The sequence below is a fragment of the Salvia hispanica genome, chromosome 2 (assembly GCF_023119035.1).
Source record: "Salvia hispanica cultivar TCC Black 2014 chromosome 2, UniMelb_Shisp_WGS_1.0, whole genome shotgun sequence".
Lineage (NCBI taxonomy): Eukaryota > Viridiplantae > Streptophyta > Magnoliopsida > Lamiales > Lamiaceae > Salvia > Salvia hispanica.
In genome coordinates, this window is record NC_062966.1 from 24206230 (window position 1) to 24222043 (window position 15814).

The following is a 15814-nucleotide window of genomic DNA, read 5'->3' on the forward strand; positions in this document are numbered from 1 at the left end:
AATAGTTCCGTTGACTACGTTTTTGATGATAACAAGTCAAGGCTAGATTATTCATCATGGTTACGGAAGTGCATGGAGTGATTTCCTTAAAGCTGAATAGATTTTCATTGAATTATATTGGTGAGTCAGGAGAAATAAGGATATAATAATAAAATAAAGTTAGAGACAAATTCGATGAAGTTCAAAGGTTGGGATAAGAATTGATAAAATCACTATAGAATATGATAGATTCGATCATTAATTGTACTCCCTTCATATCTACCTAGCTGAGTTGTATTCTTTTTTGGATTGTTCCATACTTCTATTATAGCTTAGTTATTTTCTTTTTTGGCAAAAAGTACTTTACTTTCTCTTCGTCTCTCTATTTTTTTTACTTTCTATTTTATTCTCCTTTCACTTAACTCATTTAAAATATTTTTTTTAAAATCTCGTGCTGAAAAGAAATGCTTCTACTACTATAGGACGGAAGAAGTAGTATTTTTATGCATGTTCAATCATACATGATAGTACTATATTGTACCCCCTCCCCCTCCGTCCCATAGTAGATGTCAAACTTTTCTTTTTAGTTTGTCCCACAAAAGATGTCACATTTCTCCTTTTAGAAAAAAGTTTCCCACCGCACATCAATTATAAAATTATATTTTCTCTCGCCATTTAACACACAAAATAACATAGTAGATGTACATCTACTATGGGACAGAGAAAGTATCTAAAGTACGCATTAACCCCACTACATTAAACATACCACAATAATATTATAATTCAAATAAAAATACATAAAACTCATGTCAAGATGTACATATAAAAATAAAATATCTAAATTCAAGATTCTAGTAGCATTCCCTCTGTTCATAGTTGAGTCATTTTTTTTAATTTTGGAAAGTTTCCTTATAGTTGAATCATTTCCGTATAGGGTAGATAATTAATTCACTTTTCATTTCCTAGTTTATTCTCTCTACATATTAATTTTACTTTTTCATATCTCTTACTTTTCTCGGCCTCCATTTAACACAATAAACATTTTCTTCTTAAACTATGTGTCAGAAAAGAAACGCCCCTACTATGAAAGAAAGTAGTATTATTAGTACATATAAAAACAATAATTAAAAAAAAATCAAAATGAATTTTTATCAACATCAACAAAATAAATTCACTAAACATTTATTAACAATAATTTAAGTCCATTAAGCCAAACAACAAATAAAATTAATTAATCTTGCCCATCAGCCCATATGCTTGGCCATTTAAGCTCATTAATTATATAAACTAAGCTAGCCGTCAATGAGGGGCCGGGAAAAAGAACTTGCTAGTATTATATATTGCTCCTCACTAATTCCTAAATATTATTTGTCAAATCTCAAAACTCAAAATAATTAGCTTATCCAGATAAGATTGAGTTTTGACTGGGCTTAGTTGAGCTTGAGGGAAGGAGATGGACATGAGCCTAAGAGAATTGATGATAGGCCCAATTCGTATTTGTAGATACAATTACTATATTTTTTGACAAGATAAAGTCATTGAGTCAAGATACACATATGTGACTGTGTCATGACAACGTTGACTCTTCCCAAGATTAAGGCATAAACATAATCAATATGGCAAGAAAATAAGAACAGCAAAAAAAAAAAAAAAGCATAAATTCATTCACCAAAATCTATCATAATTTCACCTTGACGTGTAGATTCAAGTTGTTCCCCAATTTCAAATCTCTCATAAACCCTATGTTACAAATTGAATTATACTCCCTCGGTCCTCGATTAAGAGTCACAATTTGACCGGACACGGGTTTTAAGAAATGTAAAGAAAAGGTGGTTGAAAAAGTTAGTGGAACATGGGACCCACTTTTTTATATTGATTTTATAATAAAATGTGAGTGAAGTGAGTTAATGGAATGTGAGACCTACTTACCATTAATGGTAAAAATGAAGTGTGACTCTTAATTGGGGACGGACTGAAATGAAAAAGTATGACTTTTAATTGGGGACGGAGGGAGTACTCACCATTCCGTTTTTGGGGCTAAAATCATTCTGATTTTTTTTATTCATTCTCCGAAAATTCGAAACCCTGCTTCACTCCAATCCCAAATTCCAGCTAAAGATCGAATTTTACCCTTATTTTGGTGGTTGATTCAATTTCGTAGAGGAATTTGAAAAAAAAAATTGTGCTTAATATAACAGTTATTTTTCAATCTTTCCATTTCTTCTATTCCTTTTTCCTCGATTATTGATAGAAGATAAACAATACGTACATATTTTAAAATTAATGAGTCAATATACACATGTGTCAAGTCAACGTTGACTCTCGTCCCCAGATTAAAGTTCAAGCAATCTGGCAGCAATAGTTAAAAAAATACAGCATAAATTCACTCTCCAAAATTTATCAAAATTTCACCTTGATTCAAGAATCCATTTGTTCCCCAATTCCAAATCTCTCATAAACCCTATATTACCAATTGAATTATACTCATCATTCCGTTTTTGGGGCCAGAATCATTCCGATTTTTTACTTGATTCTCCGAAAATTCGAAACCCTGCTTCACTCCAATCCCAAATTCCAGCTAAAGATCGATTTTTACCCATATTTTGGTGGTTGATTCAATTTCATAGAGGAATTTGAAAAAAAATCTGTGCTTAATAGAACAGTTGAATTCGGAAGCTTCGATTGTTATGGATTCACCGATTTTGATCCTGGCCATCGCTCTTCTCTTCACATTCGCAGTCGAATCGCAACGAATCCCCAATCCCCAGCAGCCGGAATCACCACCGACGCCGTCTCTTGTATCGCTGGCGTCCCCCCATCCGCCTCCGTTGAAGCCCCCAGCTCATAAAAGGAACGGAGATTTGGGCCCACCGCCGCGAAAGGGGAAGGCGAATAAGGCGAAGAAAATCGGGTTGATGTTTGTGGGAGTTGCTTCGCTTTTGCAAGTTTGCATTGTGGCTTTCTTGCTAATCAGCAGAAGGCAGCTCTTGAAAGCTCAAAATGGCTATCAAAGAAATTGAACTTGGTTTCAAAAATCCATATACTTGTATCTAAGTGGAGTGTTTCATTCATTCTTCCTTTATTGATGGTGGTTGCTATGTTGGAGCTGAAACTTGAGGGAGCAATGTTGCTGAGAATGAAGAATTTGAAGAATTTGAAGAATTTCTGGCTTGGTAATAATTGATAGTAGCTTTTTGTTGGATTTTCATTGCTTTTGTATAAATAGAGCACAAAATTTCTAACTTTAGTTGTAACACATAGTAGTTAAAAAGGATTTTCTTACCTATCCAACTCTAGAATTGAATACTACAAAGAACTCACTATTCACTCGGTTTTTGATTCATAATTAATATGTAGGAAGAGGTGGCTGAGTGGCTCAAGGCGTTGTATTGGGATTTTTGTAGGCTTTTGTTTATAGAGGGTTCGCGGGAGTTTGTTGATATCCAGTATACTTAATTATCATTAACAATATGTTGTTTAGCTGGAAACATATGTGACCATGTTTTGTGAATAGGTGAATTGAATGAAATCTGCTTAAGAAAGTTATGAAGAGGGCTTATAGCTAGTGAGTCTTGTTTGATTGGCATATGTTGGTTGTTGTCAGTAGTGAAATATTTAGTATGAAGGATGTGAACTCACGAAACCAGCGATTCTTTCAAAAGATAATTGCTGGTTGAACGAAATGCGTCAATTTACTTGTGGGGATCTTATATTAGGAAAATATCTATATATTTTTCAGATATTCTGCTTTAAATATTTAAGAACATCTCAGGGAAAAAATCATTTGTCATTCTAGTAAAGAACTGCAGAATGCATATTTCATATTGGCTTCTTGCATTTGAGTTACTTTTGAATTGCCGAATGATGTTTTTGATAGAAGTTTTGAAGAATGCATAGGTACAGGAGTTGCTGTGTTTGATGTACTTGTACTGACACATTGCATGTAGATAGAAGTGCTCGTGGATTTTCTTCAACATTTGGCTACTTCTTTTATTTTCGAAATAGGCTGTTGGTATTTCTTTGACATGAACTTTATATCCTCATAGGATACTATTGAATGGGCTTGGTTTAGTCCAACAAACACTAGTTAACATTTTGTCCGTTTGAGGAATGGTTAAGCGCCTTAATACTCGAATATTTGTAAAGAGACGATGATTTCGATTCCACTCTTACTGTGATTAAACTTTTTTCCCCCAAAGCACTATTTATATTATTTCACATGATCAGTTTGTGCATCTGGGAAATAATATTTCTGTCCTTTTTTCTTATTAAACAGCCACGTATTGTAATGACTACGGATGCTCTAGTGGTGCAGCTGCCCCGTCATTCTGTGTAAAGCAACTTTGCAAAAGTGGTAATCAAGAATGCGAGGATAGATCTTGTTTCACCTGTAAAATGCTGCTGAGCAGCTCAGTTCCCGGGCTAGGCTGGACGGGGCTGGGCCTTTCTTTCCATCAGTTCGGATTTGGAGCATGGTGGTGTAGCATAAAGAAGTGATTATTGTACTGATTGAAACCAACAACTAAGGTGCTCATTTTAACTTGATACCAATAAATTGTTAGTTTTGGTTGAATTATTATCTATTTGTTCAAAACTTGAAAGCATAATGTATCCATTATTTAAAGTCTTAGTAGTATTCTTTTGTTTCCTATTTTCAAACTTACTTTATATCCATTCAGTTTGTGCTTTTAAATTTTTGAAATGCTGAAAGCACAATAAGTACATAATGATTGAGTATATATATTTTGTCACATGAATCAAGAAAAGAAAAAGCAGATTGTTGGAGTGAAGTGATAATTGATTGAAATATTTTGTGTTCTGATACATACATTATTCTTTGTCAAAATTTTCTTTCCCCTTTCTTTTATCCCAACCTATTTTATTAGGGGTAGGATTGTTAATGTACACAAAAGCAGGTAGCTTGGAGTAAATAGTTCTATGAACGAATGCATCGTATCGAGTCAACTTTGACACAATCTTTAAATTTAATGTCTACAATTACAAAAAAACTGGATTTTTGCCCCCAAAAAAATATGATGGCAACGCCATGAGTTCTGATGAATGTCAGTTTCTTCTCTATTAGAGGTGTTTCTTAGGGGGTGTTCGGTTGGCAAGACTAAATCTCATGATTAAACATGTATCATGTTTGGTTCATAAGATTGACCCCCTCAACTTAATCCTAGATGGATAGTCTCATGATAATTAGTCATAGCCTCCCCCCTCCAACTAAAATAATCCTACAACTTAATCCTAGTCTCATGACAATTAGTCATAGCAACCGAACGCCACCTTAAATGTATGAGATGAGTATATAGTTCTACGAATGAATGTGTTAGATACATTTTACTTGATTGGGACTGAATAAAAAATATTTTTGGAAACTGGTACTATTTCTTTTCTCTTTTTTGCTTTTTGGGTGGTGATGGCTGAGTACTAGTAACCAATAAGATTTTCTCTCTATTACACGTAATGAAGAATATAAGTATTTCAGAACTCACTTCTCTGAATGTGGACATTCTACTTTTATTTATCCATTGAAACTTTATACTCGAAAATCAATCTGGTCTATTCAGTTTGTGCTCTTTAAAAAAGAGAAATCCTCACAAACATAATATAATTGAGAAAAAAACATTTAGTCACATGCATCAAGAAAAGAATTATTCCTCACAGTGAAATTAGGCCCATCATTATGATAAAAGATAAAGAGAATGCTAAAAAAAAGGAGATTCTTTGAGTGGGATACTTTGTCGTTGTGATACAATATCTTTGCTGAGATTGGATATTTTGTTTGTCAGTTAAATTAACAACAGATAATGAGTGAGAAAGTAAAGTTGATTTCCTCGTCTGAGGAGGAGGAGGAGAAGGAAAAGGAGGAGGAGGAGGAGAAAGAGGAAGAGGAAGAGGAAGAGGAAGAGGAAGAGGAAGAGGAGGAGGAGGAGGAGGAGGAAGAGAAGGAGGAAGAGGAAGAGGAAGAGGATGAGGATGAGGATGAGGATGAGGATGAGGATGAGGATGAGGATGAGGATGAGGATGAGGAGGATGAAGAGGAGAAGGAGGAGGATGAGGAAGAGAAAGAGAAAGAGGATGAGGATGAGGAAGAGGATGAGGAGGGTGAAGAGGATGAGGATGAGGAGGAGAAGGAAGAGGAGGAGGAGAGAGAGATGTTTGATCATTGGATGCACGAACATCCACTTACTTTGGTGGAAACTCAAAGAGGAGATCAATGTTATGGTTGTGAACAACCGTTTAGTAGTGGAGAGCAAGCTTATGGATGCAGCAAGAGATGTTGGGATTCAAAATTATTTCGGGATTCAAAATTATTTCACGAAGAATGTGTATCGATGGCGAGAAAGATACAACATCCATTGCATCCTCAACACATACTCATCCAAAAACGGCATCAATTTTGGTGGGAACGTGAACGTCATTCACTTAAGTGTGAATGGTGTGAAAGGTGTATTTGGGGTATTTGTTACAGATGTACAAGCTCAGGATGTAAGTTTCAGATGCACTTGAGATGCGCACAAGGAGGTGACGTGGTGGATGCAACAAAAGATGACGATGATGAACAAAGGCGGGCTGTGATACATCATCCAAGTCACCCCAAACATGAATTGAAGTTGTTGAGGAGATGGTGTTCCTTCAAATGCAATGCTTGTGGCACCACACGCAAGGGGAGTTCATATACATGCATCAATGAAGCTTGTCAATATTGGATCCATGAGAGATGTGCATCCTTGCCTCTAACCATCGAAAGGAAAGACCACCATCACTCTCTCTCTCTTTCGTTTCATGTCCCACTTGAATATATCAAGTTTGACTACAAATGTGATGTTTGCAGCAAATTTTTGTTCCCCCAATATTGGGTATATCATTGTCAACTCTGCAGATATATTGTCCACATCCAATGTGCCTTCAACAAGCCGCCTCGTACCATTAAGTATGTGCTAGCATAGTGATTTAAATCTTCATTAATGTCATTACTTATAACCCTTCAATTATCTTAGTTTTTGTCCTTTCCAACAGAAATGACGCTGATGCACCCAATCGAAAAGACACGATCCATCTTCCAACAGACGAGATGGTTGAGGTACTAATTACACCCTTTGTGATGAAACAAAGGGGAGGAAGAACATTGATACCACCCATCATCCCTCGGGTTGATGACTTGGTGAATGCGAAGTATAAGTTCCGTCATCACCGACATAAACTCACTTTAGTCTCATCATCCCCTCATGACCATCAAATCGAGGAAGATGAAGAAGAAGACGAGGAGAATTATGGGAAAAGATCAGAATTAATATGTGACGGGTGCCTCACTCCTATCTCTTCATCAAGTCGTAAATATTACTATTTGAGTTGCGGCGAATGCAAATATAATCTTCACATGGCGTGCTTTCACTTGCCACCTCGCATCTCCTCTCTTCCAATCCACGAAGATGATCACCGGTTACTTCTTCAATCTTCCAACAAACTTAAACCTTGGAAGTATCAAAATTGCAGTGTGTGTGAGTATGATATGAATGGGCTGTTCTATGCTTGTGTGCGTTGCGACTTCAAAGTAGACGTCAAGTGTGCTTGTATGCCGGATACCATACATCACACAGCTCACCCGAAGCATCTCCTCAAGTTTGTGACTAGTTTAGAAATGTTCCTTGAACGGTTCTCAATAAACTTGGTTGCTTCCTTGTTGTGTGCAGCTGGTTGTGGTGAACCTGCATATTTATATGATTGCTACAGGTGCAGCAGCAACTCATGTGATTTCATTGTGCACCTTCGTTGCGTTTTGCTGCCAGCATCAGTGACCAGCTCTAGATGGGACAAGCACCACCAGCTGCCGTTGACGTACAACGCCACTCTCAACCGTCCTGGTGATTTCTACTGCGACCAGTGTGAAACGCAGATGAATCCCAAAAGATGGATGTATCATTGCCGCCACTGCGATATATCCTTCCATCCAGATTGCTTCAAAACTACATCCGGCAAGTGGAGAAACATCAAGATGGGGCAGGAGTACGAGAACGACGAAGCTCACCCACACACTCTCACCTTTCAACTTCTCACCACAAAACGCCGCTGCGACATTTGTGATGAGGATAGGCATGAGCAAGAAGGATTCCACTGTGCGTCGTGCAACTTCTTCGTTTGTCTCAAAAACTGCGGTAAAGAAATGATCAGAAAAGGAGACATGAAGGCCGTCCGACTGAGAGAAATATAAGCTGGTTCACTACTCTTTTGTTGTATCAGAAACCTGTTAGAGATACTGGTCACCACTTTCCTCCTGTATTGTTATGTTTTTTTTTGTGTGTCTTTTAGATCAATCAAACAAGTTTATCATGTGTGAATCTTTGATAACATTTCAGTAAACAATGAGATATCACTGAAAATCACTAATATTTGTCCAAAAGAAGATTTTGATCCAACCCTAAACCCCACGTAATAATATTCCAATTTATTACTTCATTTTGGAACATTAACAATTTAAAATGAATCATTTCGTTTAAGCATACGAAGTATATGTTTAGTGAATTATGCTTAAGGTAAAATAAAATATTACTAGTATGAGATAAGACGAGAGACAATAAAATAAAATGAATAAAATAAATAATGACAATGCATAAAAGAATTAAATAGAAGAAAGAATAAAGTAATGAATAGGTTAATTGTGTTGCGTTTTGTTATAAAAAAGTCACTCAACTATAATATGACAAAAAATATGAATCAACTACAATGGCTGAAAGTGAGTATTTAAAAGAGCAAAAACTAACACAATAATTTATTTTGTGATTTTATAGCATGGAGTATTTTTTCAATAACATTTCTTATAATATACTTTCTTTAATAAAGCATCTAAAATTAAAACAAAAATCGAACAGTTAAATTCGAAAGCTTCGATTTTTATGGATTTACCGATTTTGATTCTAGTCTCCTCTCTTCCCTTCGCATTCACGAATCACCGATCCCCGCCTTAACAGACATTTCGGCGACCACCGCAAAATCACAGTAGAGTGGAATCAAAATCATCACCTCCTAACAAGAAATGTTTTGAGTACTTAATAATATTCCTACTACTTAATAAATGGAATGGACACAATGTTAACTAGCGTTGATTTGTTTGGACTACACCAAGTCCAAACCATATTGTCTTTCAAAATTCTAGTCCAAGGGGTTAATGCATGTAATGTAATGTCAACAAACATTAGTTAACAAACATTAGTTAACATTGTATCCATTTGTTAGGAGACGATTATTGTGATTCCAATCTTACTGTGAGTAACACTTTTAATCCTCAAATACTTATCTTACTTTGTGTGTTCAGTTTGTGCATCTGAGAAATAATATTTTTGCCCTTTCTTTACTTTTTCTCCAAACTGATATCAATAAGTTAGATAAATTCTCTGTCTTTTTCTTTTCTCCTTTTCTTTTTCTTTCAGAATGTGATGTGCTCTTTAAATAAGAGAAATGTGAAGAGTGTTGTGCACAAGAAGCCCAGCCCATTAAGCAAGAAGTAAAGTGAAGAAAAGGAACTCTTGAACTAGCCGTTAGAATAGTTGTTGCAATTCTGTTTTGCATCTTTTCCTTTTCTTGTTTTCAGTAAGCAGCAATTAGTAGCTGAGTGTATATAGAGAAATGAGAAGAGTCTAACACATAAGATTTTACACATTGTTGAATAAAATTCTCTCTCGGTTTTCCCCAATCTCTCATCTCATATTCTTAGCTTCAACCATTGTTCTTTTTCATCCAAGATCTTTTATCAAAATCATAACAAGAAATCCTCAAAGCACAAAACATGATAGTTGATAATACACATTTTGTCACATGCATCAAGAAAAGAACTACTCCAGACCTTGAAAGTTGAAACTAAAGAAGGTGAATACTGAAGAAAAATGATATTCTTTAAGTGAAATACTTTGTTTGTGTTGTGATACATAACTCTTTCCTTAAAATGTTTGAAAGATGGATAGTTTGTCAGTTATTTTGATCAACAAAACATAATGAGTGAAATCCTTAAAATGCTTGCGGCACCACACGCAAGGGGAGTTCGAATACATGTACCAATGAAGCTTGTCAATATTGGATCCACGAGAGATGCGCATCCTTGCCTTTAATGTGCCGTCTGAATTATGCTGAGATAAATAAAATAGTATTACTAGTAGTATGAGATAGGATGAATGACAATGAAATAAAATTAAAAAATAAAATAAATAATGACAAGTCATGATAGAGTAAAATAGAAAAGAGAAATTGGTCCATAAAACCATAAACTTTGCCCAAGATTTGATATTTCTCACGAACTTTAAATTTAGTACTCCTTCCATTCCATAGTATTAGAGTCATTTTATCATTTTGGTACGTTCCATAGTAATAGAGTCATTTTGCTATTTTAGTAAAAAGTTAACACATTTTTCCACACCTACTTTACGCTCTCTTACTTTTTTTCTCTCTTCATCTCTTTACCTTTTTCACTTTTCTCTCTATTCCCCATTTACTTAACTCACCTAACACAATTTTTCTTAATCTTCGTGCCAAAAAGTTGTCCCATTACTATGGAATAGAGGGAGTATAGTATCACAAACTTTGCATTTTGTTTAGTATTTACCACGACATATCTATTACTACAATATTTGACTAACTTACAAGGCTTTTATTATCATACTTGACACAATTAAATCAACGTGATTTTCAACGTAACTTTTATCCTACATGTTATAAACTTAAAAAGTGGTTTAAAATATCATAAAACGTATCACTGTTGTTTACGTAAAATAAGATTTTGATGAAAATATCTTATTTAAGTGAGTCTAGGAAATACCAAATAAAATGCAAAGTTTGTGATATTATAGACCAATTTCAAAGTTTATGGAAAATACCAAATTTTGGCAAAGTTTCTGATTTTGAAGACCAATATCCCAATAGAAAAAAGAATAAAATACTGATAGACATTAATTGTGTTGTGTTTAGTTATAAAAAAGTCACTTAACTATAATATGACAAAAAAATACAATTCAATATAATGGCTGAAAAAGAGCACTTATAGACCAAAAAAAACAACTAATTTTAAAAAATTAGCACAATAAGTTATTTTGTGATTTTTTTTGGTATGGATTACAGATTACTCCATATATTTTTTAAAATAACTAAAATTAACACAAAAATCGAATAGTTAAATTCGAAAGCTTCGATTTTTATGGATTTGCCGATTTTGAATCTAGTTACCTCTCTTCTCTACGCACGAATCACCGATCTCCGCCTTAACAGACATTTGGCCCCACCACCGCAAAAGGGGAGACCAACATAATCGGGATGATGTTTGATGGCTTTTTGTTGGAATTTTATTGATTTTGAATAACTGAATACAGCTCAAGAATTAATTTCCTTTTTCTATCTTCTAGATTTCTGCTTTCATTTTGTTATATACATGGTTAAAATGGATTGGTCTTACCTATCCAATAATCTAGACTCGAATGTATACAAGTCACATGAGTTTGTTGATATCTACTTGATTATCTTTAACTAGAATCTGATTAGGAATGTTATACAGATAGTTTGTAGCTTTATTTGATTGGCATATGTGGTTGGTGAGTAGTGAAATTTGTATGGATATTTTTCAATGTTTGGCTACTTCTTGTTTGATCTGTTTTCATCCCTATTTGTATAAAAAGACTCTTGGACAGGAATTTTCCTTAAATGGAATGGTCTTATTTGCTCAAACATTGAATGCTCAAGTGGTGTGAACAAAATGCCTTTCATTCTATGTAAAGCAACTTGCAAAAGAGGTGATCAAGAATGCTGAGATCAATCTTGTTTTCACTTGTAAAATGTGGTTGTGCAGCTCAGTTCCTTGGCTAGGCTGGGTTGGGCCGGGCCTTTCCATCGCCAGTTCGGATTCAGCCCATGGTGGTGTGCAGCTCCTTTGCATAAATACGGTATGTTTGGTACTCACTATGGGATAAGGCTTGATATGGTTGAAGCATTGATATCATGTGTTGGTAGGAAGTATTGAAATACATGTAAATGTTGTTTGGTATGGCGTGTTAAAGCTTGTTTTTGTTATTATTATGATTTGCATTAGTTATAACTTATACGTACGTGGTGATATGATATTATCGAGCTTTTGTTGTATAAAGGGCCAAACACGATATCGAGTGTTATAGACATATTATGCACCATAATTACTTGTACCCAACGAGCCTAGACGCTCTATTATGATTGAATAGGTTAAACATAAAGATGTTATCATTGTAGTGACTGAAGCATCAACTCATTTGATAGTTTGATTGTTAGTTTTATTGATATCAATAAATTGTTAGTTTGATTGAATTATTATCTATTTGTTCAGAACTTAAAAGCAAAAGTGTATCAGTATTCTCTTATTTCCTATTTTGCACTCATATAAAAAGATTATGCGATTAGATGTAACGACTATTCTAAACTTATATATACTCGAAAATCAATCTGCTCCATTTGGTTTGTGCTTTTAAAAAAGAGAAATGCTGAAACCACAATGCATAATGATTGAGAATATATATTTAGTAACAGGAATCAAGAAAAGAAAAATGAGATTGTTGGAGTGAAGACTGTGAAGTGAAACATTTTGTGTTCCGATATATACTTTATTCTATGTCAATTCGTTTCTTTTTTGTTTCTTCTTTTCTTTTTTCGTTTACTTTTTCTTTTTCTATTTCTTTTGTCTCAACTTCTTTTATTAGGGGTAGGATTGTTAATGCACAGAAAAGCAGGTATATTGGAGTATATACATCAGTAGAAAATAAATTGGGATATAACTACTATTAACTCAAAATTAATTATAATCTGCTTGTTGACCAAAAATAGACTGATTTTTAATGTTGGGGTCGAAGATCTTATATTTGATACTTGATAGGTTCGAGTCCATTTTTACAGTCTTTATATCCTACGATTACAAAAAAGGTGGATTTTTGACAAGTATTGATGAATTCCACTCGCTTTGCTAGAGGAGTTTCATAAATGTCTGTGATCGAGTAAATAGGTCTCTAAGAATGAATGGATCATATCAAGCTGGAAAATGGAAAGATTTGTGCCAGTTATCCGTTTCATCACCACTTAATGGAAAATCGTTTGGTATGAATACGTTAGATACATGTGACTCTATTAGATCTAATTCAAGTATTCAATAGTTGGATGATTGGATTTATGAGGTTATTTATCTAGGATTTCTCTTTTTTAACTATATGATTCTTTCTGGCTGAGGAGTGACTAGTAAATGTAGCATTTTCTCTATATTAGACCTAATGAAGAAATATTTCAATAACTTACTTTTATGAAAAGAAACATAAGGTGTGACAAAACGAAGTAGCAGATCCCTATTTGACATAAGAATGAATGATGACAATTTGTTATTTTGTATATAAGCCTCATTATTCTTTTTGCTTGCACATTTCTCTCATGTCTGATATAAGATGATTATGTTATTAGATGTAAGTATTTAATCTGAAACTATGTATTCGAGAATCAGTTTGATCCGTTCAATGTTTGTTCTCTTAAAAAAAAGAGAAATCCTCAAATCACAATAAATGGGAATACATATTTAGTCAGATGCATCAAGAAAAGAGTTATTCCACACAGTGAAATTAGACACATCATTATGAAAAGGACAGACAGTGCCAACTGCCAAAGAAAAAGGAGATTCTTTGAATGAAATAGTTTGTTGTTTTGATACATTATTCTTTGCTGAGGTTGGAAGTTTTGTATGATTCTATTGGTGGGTGGTGCTATATACGTATTAGCTTTAAAATGTTTCAAAGATGAGATATATAGTTCGTCAGTTTTTGAGAAGTTAGTTAACCACACATAATGAGTGAGAAAGGAAAAGAAAAGGAGATGCCGTCTGAGTCGGAGCAGGAGAGGATATGGTTCATTGGAGCCACATGCATCCACTCACTTTGGTGGAAACTTGTAGAGAAGATGAATGTTATGGTTGTGAACAACTATTCAGTAGTGGAGAGCAAGCTTATGGATGCTTCATTGAGGGATGTCAAGATCCCAAATTCTTACATGAAGAATGTGCAGTGATGGCGAAAAAGATCCAGCATCCATTGCATCCTCAACACATACTCAGCCAAAGACCCCCCATAAATTGGTGGTGGTCGGAGCCTGGGGAGGCGTGTTGTACATTCTGTGGTGGAAATCTAAATTCCATTTGTTACGAATGTACAAGCCCAGGATGTAATTTCAGGATGCACCTGAGATGCGCGCAAGGAGGTGGAGTGATGGATGGTGATGAGCAAAGGTGCGCCATGATACGTCATCCAAGCCACCCCAGCCATGAATTGAAGTTGTGGAGGAGAAGGTGTTCGTTCAACTGCGATGCTTGTGGCACCACGCGCAGGGGGAGTTCGTATACATGCACCAATGAAGCTTGTCAATACTGGATCCACGAGAGATGCGCATCCTTACCTCTAACCATGGAAAGGGAAGTCCACCATTACTCTCTATCTCTCTCTTTTCATGTCCCATCTGAATATATCAGATTTGACTACAAGTGTGATATATGAAGCAAACGTTTGCACCCCAAAAATTGGATGTATCATTGCCAAATCTGCAGATATATTGTCCATATCACGTGTGCCTTTAACAAGCCGCCTCGCACTATTGAGTATGTTTCTACATCAAATATCATTACTTATAATCCTTCACTTATCTAATTAATTTATTGTCATGTCCAACAGAAATGATATAGATGCGAAAGACATTATCCATCTTCCAACTAATGAGGTGGCAGAGGAACTAATCACACCTTTTGTAATAGACAAGAATTTGGAAGAACATTATTACCACCCCTCATCAAAGCTCATGATGATGATGAGATTATGAATGTGAATGTGAAATATAAATTCCTTCATCATCAACATCAACTCAGTTTAGTCTCATCATCATCTGATGACAATCAAAGGCCAGAAGAAGAAGAAGAAGACGAGGAGAACTACGGAAAAAGATGGGAATTAATATGTGACGGGTGCATCACTCCTATCTCTTGTTCATCAAGTAGTAAATATTACTACTACATGAGTTGCAGTGAATGCAAGTACAATCTTCACATGGCGCTTTCACTTGCCACATCAGGTCTCCTCTCTTCCGATCCACAAAGATGGTCACCACCTACTTCTTCACTCTTCCGACATCCTTAAACCTTGGGAGAAGCATTATTGCGATGTCTGTAAGTATAATACGAATGGGCTGTTTTATGCTTGTGGAGAGTGCGACTTCAAGGCAGACATCAAGTGCGCTTGTATGCCGGATACCATACATCACGCAGCACACCCGCAGCATCTCCTCAATCGTGTGACTTTGTCTTCTCTAGGAGAAGATAAGTACACACGACGCTTGACGTGTGCTGCTGGTTGTGGATATCGTGTATATAATTTGTTCTGGGGTTGGGGCAGCTCATGTGATTTCATTGTCCACCTTCAATGCATGATGTTGCCGGCATCAGTCGCCAGCTCTAGATGGGACAAGCACCACCAGCTGCTGTTGACGTACAAAGCCACTCTCAACCGCCCCGGTGATTTCTACTACGATCAATGTGAAACGCAGATGAATCCCAAAAGATGGATGTATCGTTGCTGCCACTGCGATATATCCTTCCATCCAGATTGCTTCAAAACTACTTCCGGCGAGTGGAGAAACATCAAGCTGGGGCAGGACTACGAGAACGACGAAGCTCACCCACACACTCTCACCTTTCAACTTCTCACCACAAAATGCCGCTGCGACATTTGTGGCGAGGATAGGCATGAGCAAGAAGGATTTCATTGTGCGCCGTGCAACTTCTTCGTTTGTATCAAAAACTGCCGTA

The 15814-nt window shown here is 35.6% G+C and overlaps 2 protein-coding genes across 3 annotated transcripts; both read left to right on the plus strand.

The window, feature by feature from the left end:
* Nucleotides 1-2995: 2995 nt before the first annotated feature.
* Nucleotides 2996-5918, plus strand: LOC125204845. 2 transcript variants are annotated; one of them, XR_007173652.1, is made up of 3 exons: nucleotides 2996-3152; nucleotides 4256-4506; nucleotides 5775-5918. XR_007173652.1 is itself a non-coding variant. In XM_048103590.1 (2 exons), the coding sequence occupies exons 1-2, from the start codon at nucleotides 3065-3067 to the stop codon at nucleotides 4474-4476; spliced, it is 309 nt and encodes a 102-aa protein (XP_047959547.1). In that variant the 5' UTR covers nucleotides 2996-3064; the 3' UTR covers nucleotides 4477-4609. The 2 variants fall into 2 exon arrangements, 1 of the variants encoding a protein (XP_047959547.1); XM_048103590.1 differs by lacking the exon at nucleotides 5775-5918 and having other exon boundaries at nucleotides 4256-4609.
* A 101-nt stretch (nucleotides 5919-6019) lies between these two features.
* LOC125208141 lies at nucleotides 6020-8316 on the plus strand. The gene is made up of 3 exons (XM_048107716.1): nucleotides 6020-6919; nucleotides 7006-7608; nucleotides 7720-8316. The coding sequence occupies exons 1-3, from the start codon at nucleotides 6141-6143 to the stop codon at nucleotides 8195-8197; spliced, it is 1860 nt and encodes a 619-aa protein (XP_047963673.1). The 5' UTR covers nucleotides 6020-6140; the 3' UTR covers nucleotides 8198-8316.
* The last annotated feature ends 7498 nt before the right edge of the window (nucleotides 8317-15814 follow it).

Bases quoted from the DNA above. Each gene is read 5' to 3' on its own strand.
- LOC125208141 (XM_048107716.1), top strand. From the start codon at position 6,141: ATGTTTGATCATTGGATGCACGAACATCCACTTACTTTGGTGGAAACT. The intron at 6,920-7,005 runs GTATGTGCTAGC...CCTTTCCAACAG, and splicing joins AAGCCGCCTCGTACCATTAA to AAATGACGCTGATGCACCCA. The intron at 7,609-7,719 runs GTTTGTGACTAG...TGATTGCTACAG, and splicing joins CACCCGAAGCATCTCCTCAA to GTGCAGCAGCAACTCATGTG.
- LOC125204845 (XM_048103590.1), top strand. From the start codon at position 3,065: ATGGTGGTTGCTATGTTGGAGCTGAAACTTGAGGGAGCAATGTTGCTG. The intron at 3,153-4,255 runs GTAATAATTGAT...CTTATTAAACAG, and splicing joins TTTGAAGAATTTCTGGCTTG to CCACGTATTGTAATGACTAC.